This window comes from Hylobates moloch, unplaced genomic scaffold, assembly GCF_009828535.3.
Source record: "Hylobates moloch isolate HMO894 unplaced genomic scaffold, HMol_V3 SCAFFOLD_1, whole genome shotgun sequence".
Taxonomy (NCBI): domain Eukaryota; kingdom Metazoa; phylum Chordata; class Mammalia; order Primates; family Hylobatidae; genus Hylobates; species Hylobates moloch.
The window spans coordinates 8,088,709-8,110,920 of NW_026652276.1; the positions used below are offsets into that span (position 1 = coordinate 8,088,709).

General features: G+C 40.0%; 3 protein-coding genes across 3 annotated transcripts in view; 1 reads left to right on the top strand and 2 right to left on the bottom strand.

The window, feature by feature from the left end:
- Positions 1–20,283, top strand: part of LOC116809379 (dnaJ homolog subfamily B member 3) — a 70,304-nt gene extending 50,021 nt beyond the window's left edge. Inside the window, 1 exon segment of the mRNA XM_058437344.1 lies at positions 20,074–20,283. The gene's annotated coding sequence lies outside the window, so the exon portion shown is untranslated.
- On the bottom strand, positions 236–1,164 carry LOC116810047 (UDP-glucuronosyltransferase 1A7-like). The gene is given in 2 exon segments (XM_058437057.1): positions 236–276; positions 279–1,164. Coding segments are annotated over 2 exon segments (927 nt in total).
- Positions 11,369–12,300, bottom strand: LOC116810044 (UDP-glucuronosyltransferase 1A9-like). The gene is given in 2 exon segments (XM_032753723.1): positions 11,369–11,409; positions 11,412–12,300. Coding segments are annotated over 2 exon segments (930 nt in total).
- Positions 20,284–22,212: the final 1,929 nt, after the last annotated feature.

The following is a 22,212-nucleotide window of genomic DNA, read 5'->3' on the forward strand; positions in this document are numbered from 1 at the left end:
TACCGAATTAGCAAAAAAAGGGAAGTTTCATTTCTTACTGTGGTTTTTTGTATTTTTCCAAAAATAGCATTTAGATTGCAGTCTAGATATGATCTACAATTATATCAATTTTATACACTTACATATCAACAAGAGCTGCTTTATACAATTTGCTACCCAACAATTAAGTGAATTGGTACAAAAGAATTCCTTAAACCAGAAAGAAATTCCAAATGGGACAAATGTAAATGATAAATTATAGTTCAGTAAGAAATCTTTTAATTTCCAAAGCCAGATTATTCTTACTGTGCTAAAGGGGAGATAACTTACCATAGGCAATGGCTTTCCCTGATGGCAGTTAATACCACCAATGAAGATCATGTTGGGCATCACAGGTTTGGGATAGTCCAAAACAAAGTCAGTTCGCAACAACCAAATTGATGTGTGACTGTAGAGATCATATGCCGTGACAGGGGTTTGGAGAATTTCAGAGGCTATTTCTAAGACATTTTTGAAAAAATGGGGGCAAAATAAATATTCCTCCAAGTGCACGATGTGGTTCCATACTCTTTCCTTGAAAGTCATGGCATCTGAGAACCCTAAGAGAAGTCTGGGGACACAGGAAAGAGGAGCAGGGCACTGTGCACCTTCTTCAAGATAGTGGCAAAATATTCCCCTGGTGAAGACCACAGAGGGGAGGGAGAAATATTTGGCAACAATTAAGCCACAGGCATCAAAAGGATCGAGAAACACTGCATCAAAAGAACTCTTCCTTAAGTATTCTACTAATTTTTTGTCCTTAAACAAACTCCTGCAATTTGAAAAAAATAAGTCAAAAATACCATTGGATGAACTTGTTAATAGAGAAAATGCACTTCACAGTGGTGCCGCCCACTGAGCATCGGCAAAAACCATGAATTCCCGGTCCTGATCCTCCAGAGTGTACGAGGTTGAGTAAGTCTTCACTGTGCAATTCAGTGATCTTCCCAGTTGCCAACTCACCTCTGGCATGACTACGACCACCTCATGCCCCCTGAGGATGAGTTTCTCCACCACCGACTGCATGGTGAACCAGTGGCTCCCATCCGTGGGCACTACCAGCAGCTTCCCTGCCTTGGCAAAGCCACAGGTCAGCAGTAGACACACATATAGGGCAAGGAGGCCGGTCCACCCTGCACAAGCCATCAGAGAACTTCAGCCCAGAGCCAGCAGCTGGGATTCTAAGCTCCTATAATATAGTAGGTGGAAGAAGTACAGATAGAACCTGCCCTCAAAAGAAGGCGTGTACTCATTCATTCATTTAAAAAAAATTCACATTCACTGCCAATGATTTACTCAAAATAATACATGAGTAGCCTTTGCTGAGATACCTGCTTGTATGTTTTCAAGAAAAGAGTAACTCATCATCTTTGCCTTGGGGACAGATCATGCCCCATGCTGCAATATGAGTTTAGAAACAAAATTATTAAGCAATGCTTTTGGCCTTGACGACATTGAAAGATAAAAAGGAAAGTAAATTTGAATGAAGCTAATAATTTTGGAATTTGTCACAAAGAAAAATTTGCATTTTTTTTTTTTTTTTGAGATGGAGTCTCGCTCTGTCATCCAGGCTGGAGTGCAGTGGTGCGATCTAGGCTCACTGCAACCTCCGCCTCCTGGGTTCAAACAATTCTCCTGCCTCAACCTCAGTAGCTGGGATTAGAGGCACATGCTGCCACACCCAGCTAATTTTTTGTATTTTAGTGGAGACAGGGTTTCACCATGTTGCCCAGGCTGGTCTCGAACTCCTGAGCTCAGGCAATCTGCCCACCTCGGCCTCCCAAAGTGCTGGAGTTACAGGCGTGAGCCACTGTGCCTGGCCAAAGTTTATAGACAAATTTTATTTTGTCCTCTGCCCAGAAAGAAGTTGGCATCTCATGTTCGACAGAAAGAGAGCAAGGGTCTTAGCATTGACCTCCTAACCGGGAGGAAATTGTGGCTCACCTGTGTCTCTGCAATACACAGCTCACTTGCGCATTGCAGAGACGCACGTGCGCCACAAGTGCTGCCTGTCTTTTTTCATTTCTGAATCTTCTGAGGCCTCTGAAATGCTGTAATGAGATTGACAACCCTGCCTCCATGGACCCTTCCAGAAATTTGATGGAATGTGACTGTCACCTATTTTAAATGGCTTTCCTCAGATACACTGTCTGCAGTGGTGAGTCGCCGTCCCTATGCTTGCCCAAGCACTCTGATGAGCTGCCTCTCTCTGCCCACTCTGGTTCTGCATTCTGAACAGAGATATAGGCCTCTGCTACGGGCCCACCCCAACCGCTTTGGTGCTCATCTTCAGGAATCTATGTATTGTTTCCTCCATTCTACTGAGCACCCCTTGAGGATGAGATTACATCTTCTACCTGTTTTCATCCTCCTTCCACAGCACCCATGCTTTGCCTTGCACAGAGGAAGTCCATAGGAATTCTCATTGCATTGGGCTGAATTCCATCATGCAGATTTTTATGGGTGAGCTCAGCGGTGTGTGTTAGGCAACACCCTGAGGAGCATTTAGTGAGGGATTCAACAGCCAACCTCAGAGCATAATTCTTGTAGAAGCACAAGATGGCTCCCTCCAGGACACCCTAACTGGTACTAGACATTTGCTTAGTCACTTTCCTCTAGTACATACTACACTACTATAATAATTTTGTTGCTACCTCCTGTTGCTATTGCAGTGAGCTAAAGTGTGGCTTAAATGCATGTGATATAATGCTTATACTCTCTGAGCATTTCTTCTCTCCAGTAAATTGCATGTCAGAGTAAAAAGTGATCTCTCATGGTTCTACTGTATTTTTCATCAAGTTTAGTGTAATATTGTAAACCTTGAATACCATCATGGGACTATAAAGTGCCACTAATGATGCTGAAAGTACTCCCAAGAAGCAAAGAAAAATCATGACATTACCCAAAAAAACTTGAATTACTTGATAGGTACCATAGATTGAGCTCTGCCGCTATGATTGCCTGCCATTTCAAAATCAATGAAGATAGGTAAGGACCACTGCAAAAGAAAGAAAGAGAAAAAGAAAAGCGAGAGAGAGAAAGAGAGAAAGAAAAGAAAAGAAAAGATTCATGAAGACATTGCTGCAGCAGTGCCAGCAGGAGCCAAAACTTGCATTTTTTTGTGAAATACATTTTTGTCTCATATTGAAAGCGCAGCTTTAATGTGGGTGTAGGATTGCTATAAGAAAGGCTTATTTATAATGCCAATGTGATTTGAGAAAAATTGAAGTCATTATATGACAACTTAGAGCAAAAGAGAGGTGAGGAATCTAAAACTGGAGAATTTAATGGCAACAAAGGATAGTTTGCTAGCTTTTTTTTCTCTTTTTTTTATTATTATTATACTTTAAGTTTTAGGGTACATGTGCACAATGTGCAGGTTTGTTACATATGTATCCATGTGCCATGTTGGTGTGCTGCACCCATTAACTCGTCATTTAACATTTGGTATATCTCCTAATGCTGTCCCTCCCCCCTCCCCCCACCCCATAACAGTCACCAGAGTGTGATGTTCCCCTTCCTGTGTCCAAGTGTTCTCATTGTTCAATTCCCACCTATGAGTGAGAACATGCGGTGTTTGGTTTTTTGTCCTTGCGATAGTTTACTGAGAATGATGTTTTCCAGTTTCATCCATGTCCCTACAAAGGACATGAACTCATCATTTTTATGGCTGCATAGTATTCCATGGTGTATATGTGCCACATTTTCTTAATCCAGTCTATCATTGTTGGACATTTGGGTTGGTTCCAAGTCTTTGCTATTGTGAATAGTGCCGCAATAAACATACGTGTGCGTGTGTCTTTATAGCAGCATGATTTATAGTCCTTTGGGTATATACCCAGTAATGGGATGGCTGGGTCAAATGGTATTTCTAGTTCTAGATCCCTGAGGAATCGCCACACTGACTTCCACAATAGTTTGCTAGTTTTACAAAGAGGTTTGGCTTTAAAATTGTCAAGACAACAGGAGAACCAGCCTCTGCCAAGCAAAAGGAGGCAGATGAGTTCCCAGATGCCATGAAGAAAAGCATTGAGGAGAAAGGATATCTGCCTGAACAGGGTTTTAATACAGATGACAGTGCCCTATTCTGGAAAAAACAGAAACAAACAAAAAAAAGATGACACAAAAGACATTTATTAGCACGGAAGAAAACCAAGCACCAGAATGTAAGGCAGGAAGGGATAGGCTAACTCTACCATTTTGTGTAAATGCAGTCAAGTTTACACTCAGGACTGACCTCATTGGTAGAACTGCCAAACCTTGAGCCTTGAAAGGAAAAGATCAACGCTCACTGACAGTTTTACGATTGTACAAAAAGAAGGACTCGACAATAAGAACGCATTTTCTGGAATGGTTCCATCAATGCTTTGTCCCTGAAGGCAGAAAATGCATTGCCAGTAAGGGACTGTCTTTTAAAGTTCTTTTGATATTGGACCATCCCCTAGCCACCCAGAACCAAAAGTTCAACACTGAAGGTGTCAAAATGGTCTACCTGCTTCCAAACCCAACATCTCTAATTCAGTCTCTCAATCAGGTGTCTTAAGGAACTTTAGAACTCATTACACACAGTTTTCTATGGAAAAGATTGTCAATACTATGGAAGAGAATCTGGATAGAGAATGTCGTGAAAGTCCAGAAGGATTACACCATTGAAGATGCCACTGTTGTTATAGAAAGAGCTGTGAAAGCCACCAAGCCCCAAACAATACATTTCTTCTGGAGAAAACTGTGACCAGATGTTGCACATGACTTCACAGGATTTATGACAGAGCCAATCAAGGAAGTCATGAAAGGGATTATGGATACAGCAACAAAATGTGGGGGATAAGGCATTTCAAAATATGAATCTTGGAGAAATTCAAGAGCCAACAGATGCCACACTCAAGGAATTAATAGAGGACCTGATGAAGATGAGTGCTTTCCAATCAGTACTTGATGACAAAGAAGATGTAGAAGAAGCAGTGCCAGAAAAAAAATTGGCCTTAGACAATACAAGACTCATAGAAAAGCTTCCAATTATTTAAGACTGCTATTGACTTCTATTATGACATGAACCTTTATGAGCATTGAAACTAAAGCAAATGGGAAAGAAGGATTAGTACTGTATAAAAGCATTTTTAAATACATCAAAGAGAAAAAAACAGACAGTAATTACGATGTATTTCCGTAAGGTTACACCAAGGGCACCTGCCTCTCCTGCCTCCCCTTCCACATCCTCTACCTCTTCTGCCTCTGCCACCCTGAGACAGCAAAACCAACATCTACTCCTCCTCCTCCTCCACAGCCCACTCAATGGAAGATGATGAGGATGGAGACCTTTATGATGATTCACTTCCACTTATACACACTCAACTTTTATTTTAGGTTCAGGAGTACATGTGCAGGTTACCTGAGTATATTGTGTGATGCTGATGTTTGGGGTATGATTGCTCCCATCACCCAAGTACTGAGCATAGAACCCAGTAGTTTTGCAACTCTTGCACCCCTTCCTCTCCCCTTTAGGAGTCCATAGTGTCTATTGTTGCCATCTTTATGCCCAAGAGTACCCAGTATTTAGCTCCCATCTCTAAGTGAAAACACATGGTATTTGGTGTTCTCTGCCTGTATATATTCCCTTAGGATAATGACCTCCAGCTGCATCCATGTTGTTACAAAGGACATGATTTCATTCTTTTTTTATGGCTGCATATTCCATGGTGTACATGTTCCACATTTTCTTCATCTAAGCCACTGTTGACAGGCACCTAGGTTGATTTCATGTCTTTTCTATTCTGAATAGAGCTGCAATGAACATACCAGTGCATGTGTTTCTTGGTAAAACGATTTTTTTTTACATATATCTAGTAATGGGATTGCTGGGTCGAATGACAGTTCTGTTTTAAGTTCTTTGCAAAATCTCCAAACTACTTCCTACAGGGGATGAACTAATTTGCATTCCCACCAAGAGGGTACAAGGGGTCCCTCTTCTCAGCAGCCTCACCAGCATCTATTGTTTCTTGACTTTTTAATAACAGCCATTCTAACTGGTGTGAGATGATATCTTATTGTGGTTTTCATTTTCATTTTGCTGATAACTAGTGACGTTGAGCATTTTTCATATGTTATGTTTTTTAATAACTTTTCTCTAGCTAGCTGTATTGTCATAATACAGGATATAATACTAATAACATACAAAATATGTGTTAATTGACTTTATGGTATTGGTAAGGTTTTTGGTAAACAGTTGGCTATTAGTAGTTAAGTTTTTGGAGAATCAAAAGTTCTATGCGGATTTTCTACTGCACATGGGTTGGTCCCCTTCATTCCCACATTGTTCAGGGGTCAACTATACTAGCAATGAACACTTGAAAATTGGATTAAAAATACCACTTAAATAGCATCAAAAACATGATATACTTAGGGATATATCTGACAAAGGATATGAAAGACTGTACACTGAAAACTACAGAACACTGATGAGGGACCTAAATAAATAGATATGTTAATGAATTGGAAAACTCAAAATTGCTAAGATGTTGTTTCTCAGTTGATCTATAAATAAAATACAATCCTAGTCAAAATCATAGCAGGCTTTTTGTACAAATTGATGAACTTATTTTAAAAGGCATATGGTAATGTAGAAGACCTCCAGTAGCAAAAGCAACTTGAAAAAAAAAAAAAACATTAGGGAGGTAACACTACCTCATTTATAGATTATTACACAGCTATAGTAATCAAATATTTCACAAATAGATCAACAGAACAGAATAGAAAGTCTAGAAATATGTGCACAGATGTATGAACAACCAAGTTTTTACAAAAGTACAAAGGCAATGCAGAGGAGAAAAAGTTCCGCTTTTCTACAGTTGAATATTCACACGCAAGAAAACAAGAAAAGACCCTGTGTCTTCCTACCAAAAGTCTGTAAACCCAGTTTTACAATGATGAAAACATCAGGCAAAACGCACACTGACATTCTAGAGGAACATTCTACAGGACACCTGACTAGGACTGCTCGAAACTGCCCAAGTCACTAAAAACAAGGAGAGTCTGAGAAACAATCACAGGCTGGAGGAGACAAAGGAGACATGATGACCCCATTTCAGGTGGTATCAATGAGATCCCATAAAAGAACAGGGAAATTAAGTAAAAATTAATGAAATCTGAAGGAAACAGACTTTAGCTTTTAGCTCATCATTATGTGTCAATATCGGTGAATGAGTTGTGATGGATGTGCCATAGAAACATGAGATTTAACAATGGTGGAAACTGGACACAGGGTAGATGAGAAGTCTCTAAACTATTTGTTGTAACCTTGCTATAACCCTATATTTATTCTACAATGAAGTATTTGTAAGAAAAGTCACTCAACACACTGTGAGAAAATATTTGCAGGACCCCTGTGGATGCACACAGGGGTGATTCATCAGTGAATTCATCATCAGCCATGCCTCTGATGAATCCATCGGTGAAGGATTCATCAGAGGCATGGTGGGAGCTGGCTGGATGATCTCTGCAAATGGTTTTGGAGTCTGATGCTGGAGCTTAAGGACCCCAGGGTGGGTCTTCTGTTGAAGAGACTATTCTTTCCCATTTGAATGATCTTGACACTCTTGTCAAACTTTGGCACCTAGTCAGTTGGCCAAGGGTGTATATGTATGGGTTTATTTTCTGAATTCTCCATTCTATTCCACTGATCTGTATGGAAAGATGTTGTGTGAGACAATCAGGGGAAATTTTATTATGGACTGTAAATGAGATAATATTAAATAATTTTTATTGTCTTAGATATGATAATGATATTGTGGCTAAGTAGCAAATTTTTCTTATTTTTTATATTAAATGAAGTATTCAGTGATAGAATGACATGCCAAGAATTTCTTTTTAAAATGACACAAATTTCTTTTTAAAAGTTTTCTTTAAAAAGACAGAATAAAGGGATAGATGAATTAGTACAGCAAAATAGTGAAAATTATTTAACCTAAGAATGGATAAGTGGGTGCTCATTACACTGAGTCTCTCCTTTGTGTATGTTTGAAAACTTTGAAAATAAAAACTTGAAGTAAATAATTTTAATGGGAGGCCTTAGTCTTGTCCACCAAAAGCTAACTTTGAATTTGGATCTTGGACTATAGCCAGAATCTTAGAGCAATGGGGGAAGCACAGATCTCTTATTTATCTGTAACCATATCCCACCCCCAGAGCTGCACCTGCCATGGATGGTATAGACGAAGCCTGAATTCTTTTCACCTAAAACCAGTCATTAATTCCGTTGGAACTCACCAAAAATTCAAAAAGACTAGGGACTTCCTCTTTTTCCCATTAAAACTATTTCAATGTTCCGCTGAATTATTTACACATCATTAATCAACACACACACATTAGAACGCTGGAATGTAAAAGAATGACCATGCAGAATGATATAGTTTAGAAGTTTGTCCCCTGCAAATCTCACGTTGAAATTTGATCCCTGAGGTTGGAGATGGGGCCATCTGCCATCCTTGTTAAAGTATTTAATTTCATCCCTGGATGTAATTCCCCTTGATAGGCTCAAGGAGATTTTGTTACAGGAGACCTTAAGAAAATCCCCTATGTAGGGTCTGGGACACTGCACACAAATACACCTGCACATACACAAACACATACATGCGCAAACACATACTCCATCATCAAGTAATGCTTCCTTCTCATTAGACAGATAAGACGCAGACTCTGAATCCTGTTTCCCAGCAAGATATAACCAACTGCCTGCTTTTCCCAGACACATCCTGGCATCTGAAACAAGGAAGGAGCAATATGCAGTGTTCATCACTCTTTTGATGACAATTTACTTTTGTGGTTGGGCCATATCCAAGGCTCTTTGCCGGAAAGCCTTCTTTGAGTTCTCAGTTCCTCTGTGAGAATTCTGCTGGCTTTACACGTACAGTCATAAATATATACATTAATATATATAACCTTCCACAAGTATAAAAACTTTCATACATCCATATTCTTTAATAGACACAAAAAACACATTTATTTCATATCTCATAAAAGATATTTATAATCAAAATAAACAAAACCATTTATAGCTTGATGTTTCATATTTTATAGATACCCCTCTATCATAGGTGATATAAAATCATATATAGGTTTTTATATTTCTAAAGGCCTCTGGGTGACCCTATGAGGCACAATGAATTCAGTGTGGGTTCAGGAAGTGGCAAGGCCTCACCCTCAGCCAAAGGTTGTGGGGTGCAGGCAACACATAAGTGGTGCCTGGTACTATAATTAATGGAGGGTACTATAATTTATGGAGGGTAAAGGGGAGCAAAGTGCTTAGACAAGTCTAACCTCTTAGATTTCTGCCGCTTGCATCTCCTAGCCTAGTCTTGTGAAGATCTGAAAGTCATGCCTAATTGTGAAAGGCCTACAACTGTAGTCCTCCTGCTTTTTAGAAAGAGCATTATTTCACTTTCCCATGAGTTGGCTGAACAGTCACTCTTTCACCAAACATCTGCCAATATGTGAGAGAATATGACTGTTACCAAGTCTACTGAACCGTGTAAGAAGCCAGAGCAATAGATAAATTGTATACTCCATCCCTCCAAAAAAATATACTGAGATTAGACATTAGGTATTTCATCTGGATTTAACCAACTACACATTTGCTAAGAATGTTATTCTGGTATTTGTCACGGACTTTTCAATCACAAGTGATTGAATCCCTATTTAAACTGGCTACTCTCACAATATTACTCAATAGTGTTTTGGAAGTCTATGCTCCAGCAAAGCAAAATAAGTGGTATAAATATCAGAGAAGGGAATTCTTTGCAGATAACACTGTATATTGTACATCTACTGTATACTACAAAATAATAAGAAAAGTTAGCAATGTGGCTGGATACAAGATACATATGCAAAAAACAAAACTTTAATTACCCATAGTCAGTTACATGTAGAAATGGAAAAATTGTCCTGTACCTAATAGTTTCAAAAATAATGAAATGCTGAGGAATAAATGTTAATAAGAAACAAAAAATGCTTGTATAGTGAAAAATTTTATTTGTGTATATAAAACAAGATCTGAATAAATAGTGAGACATACATATTCCTGAACAGGAAGACATAATAGCAAAAAGATGCCAATCCTTCTCAATTCATGAAAATCCTGTAACCCTACATGTAGGGCTCTAGTCAACTAAAATAAAAGCAAGAAAATGGAAACATATTCATGTAAGGAAAGTATTAAAGAGTGTTTACATGGCCTGATTCATAAAGGCAAAAAATGCAAAATGCCTAAATCTATATCAATATTAATTGGTTAAAAACTACATTGCTATATACCCAAAGGATTATAAATCATGCTGCTATAAAAACACCTGCACATGTATGTTTATAGCGGCACTATTCACAATAGCAAAGTCTTGGAACCAACCCAAATGTCCAACAATGATAGACTGGATTAAGAAAATGTGGCACATATACACCATGGAATACTATGCAGCCATAAAAAATGATGAGTTCACGTCCTTTGTAGGAACATGGATGAAACTGGAAACCATCATTCTCAGCAAACTATCGCCAGGACAAAAAACCAAACACCGCATGTTCTCACTCATAGGTGGGAATTGAACAATGAAAACACATGGACACAGGAAGGGGAACATCACACACCAGGGACTGTTGTGGGCTTGGGGGAGGGGGGAGGGATAGCATTAGGAGATATACCTAATGCTAAATGATGAGTTAATGGGTGCAGCACACCAACGTGGCACATGTATACATATGTAACAAACCTGCACGTTGTGCACATGTACCCTAAAACTTAAAGTATAGTAATAATAAAATAAAAATAAAATAAAAAAGAATATGTGAACCTCTTATCAAAAAAAAACTACATTGCATCCAAAGTAAAGTATTTTATGCAATTATTAATAGAACTTGTCAAATCTGTCTGTACTGGTCTATAAAGGTATCTATTATTTATTGGCAAGTGAAAAATGCAAAGAAAAGAGTATGTCCAGCCCAATACTAGATTTTATTTTAACAAAATAGGTGTGAGAATTTACATCAGATATTGTGTATACCTAAAGTACTTTTTTAAAAAAATGAAAAGAATGTACACAAAACTAAGACCATTTCCTCTAGGAGGGTCATATAGAATTAACAAAAAAGGGAATTTTCATTTCTTACTGTGGTTTGTGGTACTTTTCTAAACATGGTACTTAAAAATGTAGGCTGAATATGATCTACAATTTTATAAATTATAAATACATATCTTCAAGAAGGGCAGTTTTATAAAATTTGCTACTGACGAGTACATGCATTGGCACAAAATAATTTGTTAAACTGGAAAGAAATTTGAAATGAAACAAATGAAAATGTCAAATCACAGTTCAGTGAAGAATCCTTTTTTAATTTCCAAAGCTGAAGTATTCTTAAGGTGCTAAAGGAGAGATAACTTACCATAGGCAATGGCTTTCCCTGATGGCAGTTGATACCACCAATGAAGATCATGTTGGGCATCACGGGTTTGGGATAGTCCAAAACAAAGTCCGTTCGCAGCAACCAAACTGATGTGTGGCTGTGGAGATCATATGCCGTAACAGGTGTTTGGAGAACTTCAGAGGCTATTTCTAGGGCATTTTTGAAAAAACGGTGGCATAATAAATGTTCCTCCAAGTGCATGATGTGGTTCCGTACTCTCTCCTTGAAAGTCATGGCATCTGAGAACCCTAAGAGAATTCTGGGGACATAGGAAAGAGGTGCAGGGCACTGTGCACCTTCTTCAAGATAGTGGCAAAGTATTCCCCTGGAGAAGACCACAGAGGGGAGGGAGAAATATTTGGCAACAACTAAGCCACAGAAATCAAAAGGATCGAGAAACACCGCATCAAAAGAACTCTCCTTTAAGTATTCTACTAATTTTTTGTCCTTAAACAAACTCCTGCAATTTGAAAAAAATAAGTCAAAAATGTCATTGTATGAACCCATTAATAGAGAAAATATACTTCGTATTTGTGCTTTCCATTGAGCATTGGCAAAAGCCTTGAACTGCTGGTCCAGATCCTCCAGGGTGAATGAAGTTGAATAAGTCTTCACTGTGCAATTCAGTGATCTTCCCAGGTGCCAACTCACCTCTGGTATGACTACAACCACCTCATGCCCCCTGAGAATGAGTTTCTCCACCACCGACCTCATGGTGAACCAGTGGCTCCCATCCATGGGCACTACCAGCAGCTTCCCTGCCTCAGCAAAGCCACAGGTCAGCATTAGACACACAAATAAAGGAAGGGGGCTGGTCCACCCTGTGCCAGCCATCAGAGAACTGCAGCTGAGAGCAAGCAGCTGGGGTTCTAAGCTCCTATGATATAGTAGGTGGGAGAAGTACCAGCACAAAACCTGACCCCAATAGAGGGCGTGTATTTATCCTTTCATAAAAAAATCAGTCACTGACAATGATTTACCCAAAAGAACAAGAATACATGAGTAGCCTTTGCTGAGATATCTATTTGTATGTTTTCCAGACAAGAGTAGCTTACGGTCTTTGCCCTGGGGGCAGAACATGCCCTGTGCTGCAATGTTAAGTTTAGAAGCAGAATTATTAACCAATGCTTTTGGACCTTGAAGCTTCAGAAAGATAAAGTAAAAGTAAATTTGATTAAAGCTAATGTATTTGGAATTTGTCCCAGAGCAAAATTTAGATTTTACTTTTAGGCAACCAAATACTCTCTGTCCAGAGAAGATGGCAACTCACGCTCCAAGCAAAGAAAACCAGGCCCTTAGCACTGACCTCCTAACCTCCTAAATTGGGGCTCGCCTGCGTCTCTGCAATGCATACATATTGCTGCTTGTCTTCTTCCATTTCCAAACCCTGAGAAGCCTCTAAAATGCTGAAATGAGACTGACAACCCTGCTTCCGTGGATCATACCAGGGACTTGATGGAAAGTAACCGTCTCCTATTTTAAATGGCTTTCCTAAGATACATCGCACGCAGTGGGAAGTTGCCTGCCCAATCCTTGTGTGAGCACTCTGCTGAGCTGCCTCTCAGTGACCGCTCAACTTCCACATTCTAAACATGCCATCACTCCAGTGCCCTCCTTCAGGAAAATATGTACTTGTCTCTCTCAGTCTGCTGAGCACTCCTTGAGGTCAGAGGTGATGTCATCTTTGTGTTTTCACCCTCCTTTCCCAGTAGCCATGCTATGCCTTTGACATAGTTTGTATGTTTGTATGTTTGGGTTTACAAATAGGACTGCCCCCATCCATAAACCTGCTAGCCTCCAAGCCTTAAAGAGAAAAGATCAATACCCACTGCCAGTTTTTTTGTTGTACAAGAAGGCCTCGGCAAGAACAATTTTTCTGGATTGGTTCTATCATTACTTTGTCCCTGAAGTCAGGAAATATCTTGCCAGTAAGAGACTGTCTTTCAAAGTTCTTTTGATTTTTGGACAATGCCCATAGCCACCCAGAACCCACGAGGTCAACACTGAAGGTGTCATAGTGGTCTACCTGCCTCCAAACCCAACATCTCTAATTCAGCAACAAAAGGTGGGGGATATGGTCTTTCAAGATATGAATCTGGGAGAAATTCAAGAACGAATAGACACCACACCAGAGGAATCAACAGAAGATGACTTGATGGTGATGAGTGCTTTTGAATCAGTACCAGATATTAAAGAAGACATAGAAGAAGCGTGCCAGAAAACAAATTCCTATTAAATAGTTTGGCAAAGTCTTCCAATTATTAAGACTACTTTTGACTTATTTTACAACACAAACCCTTCCATGAATGGGCACTGAAACTAAAGCAAATGGGGAAGAAGGATTAGTACTGTATAAAAGCATTTTCAAAGAATTGCAAAGGCAAAAAAGTCAAATAATAATTATGATGTAATTCTGTAAAGTTACACCAAGTGTACCTGTCTCTCCTCCTTCCATCTCCTCCACCTCTTTCCCCTCTGCCACCCCTGAAACAGCAAAATCAACCCTCCTCTTCCTCCTTCTCAGCCTACTCAATGGAGGACAATCAAGAGGAAGACCTTTATCATGATCCACTTCCACTTGATGAATACTTAATTTTCTCTTCCTTAAGATTTTCTTAATAACATTTTCTTTTCTCTAGCTGACTTTGTTATAATAATACAGTATATAACACATATAATGTACCAAATATGTTAAGCAACTGTTTCTGTTATTGGTAAGGCTTCTAGTGTACAGTAGACTATTAATAGTTAAATTTTTAGGGAGTCAAAAATTCTATGTGTGCTGGCTGCAGTGGCTCACACATGTAGTCCCAGCACTTTGGGAGGTCAAGGTGGGCGTATCACTGGAGGCCAGGAGTTGGAGACCACCCTGGCCAACATGGTGAAACCGTATCTCTACTAAAAATGCAAAAAATTAGCTGCGGGTGATGGTGCATGCCTGTAATCCCAGCTACTCTGGAGGCTGAGGCAGGAGAATCACTTGAACCCAGGAGGTGGAGGTTACATTGAGCTGAGATCACATCATTATACTCCAGCCTAGGCAAAAGAACATGACTCTGTCTCAAAAATAAAAAACAAAAAGAAACCCACAAAAACCTTCTATGCTAATTTTCTACTGCTCGGGGGTTGGTACCTCAATCCTCGCATTCTTCAAGGGTCAAATGTACTAGCAATGAACAATTGAAAATTGGAATGAAAATAGCACCTAAATAGCATCAAAAATAAAAAATACTAAGAGATAAATCTGACAAAGGATGTGAAAGATTGTACACTGAAAATGACAAAACATTGGTGAGAGACCTGAATAAATAGATATGTTCATGAATCAGAAAACTCAAAATTGTTAAAATGTCATTTTTCCTTAGTTGATCTATAAATTTAATACAACCCCAATCTAAATTCCAGCAGGCTATCTTTTTGTACAAATTGGCAAACTGATTCTAAAATTCATAGGGAAATGTAAAAGACCTACAATAGCAAAAATAACCTTTAAAAAATAGAAAAAAATGGTGAACAATTATTACCTAATTTCAAGACTTATTACAAATCTATAGTAATCAAATATTTCACAAACAGATCATTGGAACAAAATAGAATACCCAGAAATAGAAGTATGAGCAACCAAGTTTTTTCAAAGGTGCAAAGGCAATTCTATGGGGAAAAGATGACTCTTCAACAGTTGGGTATCCATTCGCAAGAAAGCGGGAAAACACATTACCCTGCAGTCTTCCTCCTAAAAACCAGTAACCCCTGTGTTACCAGGATCAAAACATCAGACAAACTCAAACTGAGGAACGCTCTACAGAATACCTCATGAGAATTGCTCAAAACTGACAAAGTAATCAAAACAAAGGAAACTCTGAAAAACTGTCACAGACTAGAGGAGATGAAACAAATGTGATGAGTAAATGTCATGTGGTATCCTGGATGGGATCCCAGAAAAGAACAAGGACATTAGGTAAAAATTAATGACATCTGAAGAAAACATAGACTTTGGTTCATCATAATGTGTCGGTGTTGGTTAATGAGTTGTGATAAATGTGCATAGGTGCTGGAGAAGATGTGGAGAAACAGGAACGCTTTTACCCTGTTGGTGGGAGTATAAACTAGTTCAACCATTGTGGAAGACAGTGTGGCAATTCCTCAAGGATCTAAAACTAGAAATACCATTTGACCCAGCCATCCCATTACTGGGTATGTATCCAAAGGATTATAAAACATGGTACTATAAAGACACATGCACACGTATGTTTATTGTGGCACTATTCACAACAGCAAAGACTTGGAAGCAACCCAAATGTCCATCAATGATAGACTGGATTAAGAAAATGTGGCACATATACATCATGGAATACTATGCAGCCATAAAAAAGGATGAGTTCATGTCCTTTGTAGTGACATGGATGAAGCTGGAAACCATCATTCTGAGCAAACTATCGCAAGGACAGAAAACCAAATACCACATGTTCTCACTCATAGGTGGGATTTGATCAGTGGGAACACTTGGACACAGGGCAGGGAACATCGCACACCAGGGCCTGTTGTGAGGTGGGGAAATGGGGGAAGGATAGCATTAGGAAAAATACCTAATGTAAATGACGAGTTAATGGGTGCAGCAAACCAACACGGCACATGTATGTATATGTAACAAACCTGCATGTTGTGCACATGTACCCTAGAACTTAAAGTATAATAAAAAAAAAATATATGCATAGTAACCTAACATTTAGCAATAGGGGAAACTGGCAAAAGATATATGGGAATTCTTAGTGCAATTTTTCACACCCTTGCTTTAAATCTAAATTTATTGTAAAATAAATTTAGTGTAAAAGTGTTCCTATTTCTCCACATCCTCTCCAGCACCTGTTGTTTCCTGACTTTTTAATGATGGCCATTCTAACTGGTGTGAGATGGTATCTCATTGTGGTTTTGATTTGCATTTCTCTGATGGCCAGTGATGATGAGCATTTTTTCATGTGTCTATTGGCTGCATAAATGTCTTCTTTTGAGAAGTGTCTGTTCATATCCTTTGCCCACTTTTTGATGGGGTTGTTTGATTTTTTTCTTGTAAATTTGTTTGAGTTCATTGTAGATTCTGGATATCAGCCCTTTGTCAGATGAGTAGATTGCAAAACTTTTCTCCCATTCTATAGGTTGCCTGTTCACTCTGATGATAGTTTCTTTTGCTGTGCAGAAGCTCTTTAGATTAATTAGATCCCATTTGTCAATTTTGGCTTTTGTTGCCTTTGCTTTTGGTGTTTTAGACATGATGTCCTTGCCCATGCCTATGTCCTGAATGGTATTGCCTAGGTTTTCTTCTAGGGTTTTTATGGTTTTAGTCTTTATGTAAGTCTTTAATCCATCTTGAATTAATTTTTGTATAACGTGTAAGGAAGGGATACAGTTTCAGCTTTCTACATATGGCTAGCCAGTTTTCCCAGCACCATTTATTAAATAAGGAATCCTTTCCCCATTTCTTGTTTTTGTGGGACTGTAAACTAGTTCAAACATTGTGGAAGTCAGTGTGGTGATTCCTCAGGGATCCAGAACTAGAAATACCATTTGACCCAGCCATCCCATTCACAATAGCAAAGACTTGGAACCAACCCAAATGTCCAACAACGATAGACTGGATTAAGAAAATGTGGCACATATACACCATGGAATATTATGCAGCCATAAAAAATGTTGAGTTCATGTCCTTTGTAGGGACGTGGATGAAACTGGAAATCATCATTCTCAGTAAACTATCGCAAGGACAAAAAACCAAACACCCCATGTTCTCACTCATAGGTGGGAATTGAACAATGAGAACACATGGACACAGGAAGGGGAACATCACACTCCGGTGACTGTTGTGGGGTGGGGGAAGAGGGGAGGGATAGCATTAGGAGATACACCTAATGCTAAATAACGAGTTAATGGGTGCAGCACACCAACATGGCACATGGATACATATGTAACAAACCTGCACATTGTGCACATGTACCCCAAAACTTCAAGTACAATAAAAAAAATACAAACATTAGCTGGGCATGGTGGTGTGCACCTGTAATCCCAGCTACTCAGGAGGCTGAGGCACAAGAATCATTTGAACACAGGAGGCAGAGGTTGCAGTGAGCCGAGATTGCCCCACTGCACTCCAGCCTGGGTGTCAGAGTGACACTTTGTCTCAAAAAAAAAAAAAAAGAAAGGAGGAAACTAGGCACAGGAATTATACCTTCCATAAATCTAAATTTCTTCTAAAATGAAAAGTTTCGTGGAAAAAAGTCCACAAACTGATAAAGGATAAATATCCTGAATATATAAATAACTTTTAAACCTCAATGATGAAGAGAAAACCCAATTTCTTAAAAAGGGGCATAGATATGAACATTTACCAAAGAACATATACAGATGGCAGTCACATGTAAAGATGCTCAACATCATATTTAAATAGGAAAATCAAGTTAAAATTGCAATTTAATTTACATACCCATTAGAATAGCTGCAATCAAAAAGACTGACCATATCAAATGATATAGTTTAGAGACCTGACTCCCTCAAGTCAAGTGTTGAAATTTGATCCCTAATGTTGGAGGTGGGGCTTAGTGGGAGGTATCTGGGTTATGGGGATGGATCTCTCACAAATGACCTAGTACGTTGTTCCCGATAATGGGTGAGTTTCTGTCCTATTGCTCCTGCAAGAACTGATTGTTAAAAAGATCCTGGCAACCCCTCCTTTTTTTCTTGCTTCTTTCTCACCATGTGATCAGCACCTTCCACCTTCACCTTCTGCCATGAGTGGAAGTAGCCCAAGTCTTTTGCCAGAAACAGATGTTGGTACCACGCTTCTTATACAGCCTGCAGAACTGAGGGCCAGATATTATCTCTTCTTTGTACATTACCCAGCCCAGGTATTCCTTTAGCGCAACACAAAAAAAAAACTAAACCACCAGGTGCAGGTGCTTGTGAGCATGAAGAGTGGCATAAAATAAAGCCCATGAGCCAGGAAAGGCGAGATGACGGGGGACCTTGATAGCTAGTGGGGGCCAGCAGGCCACAGGGCATCACCAGAATGTCTTGAGTGGGCCAAAGAGATGGTGTATTGTGTCGGGTATCATGTTCTCAGGGCAGACTGAAGGAAAGAAGCTGGTGAGGGGAAGCAGCAGTAACTGATACCAGGGATTTCATAAAGACGTAGAAAGGTTAGCTCCTAACACAGGCGGAGGCTCCACCTGGGCTCACCTGTTTCAGGAGGGCTCACAGGAAAGGAAAAAAAAAAAGATGTTTAACTAAGGGAGCTGCCACATGACGCATGTGCGTGTTTATCTGCACATCTTAATAGGGAAGCCCAGGAAGGTGTAAACTGAAAAGAAAATACTAAGCGCCGCCCGTCTCCCACAAGTGAATGGAACCCTCCTGGCCAGCAGGACCCCAAAGAAACCTTCAAAACTGAGTCACAGTCACGACGGGACAGAAGCCTGGACACACCTCGTCTCACTCCCTCCCTTTTGTGGTTTAAACACAACTGACCCACTTTAATGTTAAAAGAGAGATGAGATGGACATAATGGATTTTTTGTGGCAATCAGACACCAAACTACACACAAGACCTCAAGCCATGCCGGGCAAGAGTCAAGTCATGGACGCCTACATTTAAAGAATAAACTATGTTCTGACTGCCACAGAGTTTTGCTTTTTCTCTAGCAGCTAAATAAGCACAGGTCTAGAGAAAAACAATGTTAAACAAGTGCAGCTCGACCAGACGCTGACTAACTGACGCCCATCCCTTGTTCCATAAGCCACAAATACTGCTTTCATTGGACAAGAGGCTGATTTCAGCAACTTTCTCCTGGTAAGAAGACCAGTGACTGGTGACCACAGACTGGTTCTGGCCCATTTATGGAGACTGTGAATTTGAGTGCCTTTGTGCCCTCCTGAAGAGACCTTTTGATGTATAAGGCCTAATTGTAATCCATTTAAATGTGATGTCTCCACCCCAGGGTGAACATGGGTCATATGTAACATGCATGTGTGTTCAATACGCATGAGTCAGGGCGGCCTTCATAAATATTCATAGCTCCTCCTGTAACCTGGTGAATATGTATGTTTAGCCAACTTGTTCAGCATAAAGCTCCTTCCCCTACCCTTCTCTTTTCAAAGGCCTGTCTCTGGTCTTTGCCGGAGGCTGTGCTTCCCAGCCAGCTAGACGGCCACCTTGAAGGCTGTAACCTTTTCCAAGAAATAAAGACTCCTTTTCCAAACTCATACTTCTGTAATTTTTCAGTGAACAGAGGTGTAAAGGTGAAAGTGAGAAAACTGATCATAGCAAGAGGCAAAAAATGCTGGAGTGGGGGGATGGGCACTGATACTTCACTAAAAGAATTGTTAGAGAATGGCTGGGGCTCAAAGCCAACCCCACTCAGCATTGCTCTTGCAGGGATGTGGCTCTGTGAACCTTGGGGGACAGGAGAGACTTGCCTGACAGGCCCCCTGAGGCCAGAGAGGCGTCCTTGCTTCAGGGAGACCAGGGGAGTGATCATCCACCCCCATATCCCCGATAAGAGAAGAGTCTGTGAAACTCTTTTGGGGAAACACACTAGACAGTTTCCCTTCTTTCTAACAGTTTTTCTAGGACAAGATGACTTTATCTCCTGGCCTGGCTTCTGCGTGGAAGGAACTTGTCACCAGTTGGAAATGACAGCAGAAAGCAGAAGATAAGAGAAACATGAGCCTCCTTAAGTCGTGCCCTTTCTGAATCTCCTAATGATGTGGCCAGCTTCCAGTGCTCCAGTGACAGTGACCCGCTGTCCCTGCTACTTGGGAAACGAGTAGTCCCCTGGGATGTGAGACTTCCAGTGTTAAACTGGGAATATTCTGGGCAAACCTGCATGGGTTGTCACCTTAGTGGGGAGTAGAGTTGCTAGGTTCCCAAAACACAAGGTTACAAGGAAAACAGGTAGCTGATGATAGACTTTGCCCTGGTGATCACTAATTAGTCACTGTTTGTGACCGTGTATTTAGCACATTAACAAAACAGAAAGTATTCTGTTCACTTTTTCTTTCTTTCTTTTTTTTTTTGAGAAAGAGTCTTGTTCTGTTGCCCAGGCTGGAGTGCGGTGGTATGATCTCGGCTCACTGCAACCTCCATCTCCCAGGTTCAAGTGATTCTCCTGCCTCAGACTCAAGTAGCTATGATTACAGGTGCCTGCCACCACGATGTGCTAATTTTTGTACTTTTAGTAGAGATGGGGTTTTGCCATGTTGGCCAGGCTGATCTCGAACTCCTGACCTCAGGTGATCTGACCGCCTCGGCCTCCCTAAATGCTGAGATTACAGGCGTGAGCCACTGCGCCGGGCTTTATTTCTAATTAAACACTACTCACATAGAGCCACTGGACTGGGTCTAAAACAGTGCTGTTCAAGATGTGGTTTCCAGCTCGTTGTGTTACCTAACCACCTCAGCACAGGTGCAGACCCTGCAGGAAATGCTTAGAAATTCCTGTAGCAATTGGTGTTGCTATGTCAGCCAAGCAATCATCAGTAGTTTTGCATTTTATAGGGCTGTGGTTTATTTCATTTCACTTTCTAGTTTTTCATTTTTGTTATATGTTACAAAAAATTATGAATATATAATCAACTGCAGAAATTTTTTTTTCTATTCTTTAATCACTGATAGGTTGAGACTCTCTACTGTAAACTACTTAATTTCATGATGCTCTGCTGGAGTACAGAGATATATCTAAAATTTGTACAGGTTATGCTAACAAACAAGATGCTATAGGGTTTGGATCACAATCCTGAAAGACATAACCCCAAAACCCATAATCCCGAATGTTGAATTCTGAAATATTGATTCCCTAAGGATCCAAATCCCTAAGGTCTAACTCCCTGAAATCTAAACTCTCTAACAGCTAAAATCCCAAAAATCACAATCACAGGATAAGTTAATTTGGAGGTTTTTTTCCTTTTACTTTTTCTTCTTTTTAGGTTTTTTCACAAGGTTAAATTGTCAGCATTATTTTTACAATTTGCTATGCTATGTATTTCATCTTCATATCATTTCCAACACTGAAGGCAGAGACTGTGTATAGACTTATGGAGAATTCTAATTCATTTTATGTTCACAAATTTGACTCCATGGAAGTGCATTAGCACAAGGGTAAGTGTGTAAGCATTAGGCATGTATGTACAAATGTTGAAACGTCCTCAATAATGAAGAGATGTCCCTTTTGTACATCTGCATCTGTGAAAGATAAAATTTCTTGGCCGGGCATGGTGGCCCACGCCTGTAATCCCAGGACTTTGGGAGGCTGAGGAGGGCAGATCATCTGAAGTCAGGAGTTCAAGACCAACCTGGCCAACATGGCAAAACCCCATGTCTACCAAAAATACAAAAATTTGCTGGCTGTGGTGGTGGGCGCCTGTAATTCCAGCTACCCAGGAGGCTGAGGCAGGAGAATCGCTTGAACTCGGGCAGCAGATGTTGCAGTAAGCTGAGATCGCACCACTGCACTCCAGCCTGGGCAACAGAGCGAGACTCTGTCTCAAAAAAACAAACAAAAAAAATTTCTCAAGACTTGGGCACTTTAAGCACTGTGTATGCGGTGGTGACCCATAGAGGTTTCTGACTGACCTCATGACAAGTCTCAAGTCATTTTTCATGGTATTTCAGATGATCAAAGCTGTAAACCTGAGTGCACAATATTATCAGCCACAATAATAAATGTTTATACTTTTCCTTTTTTAACCCATTACTTTAAGA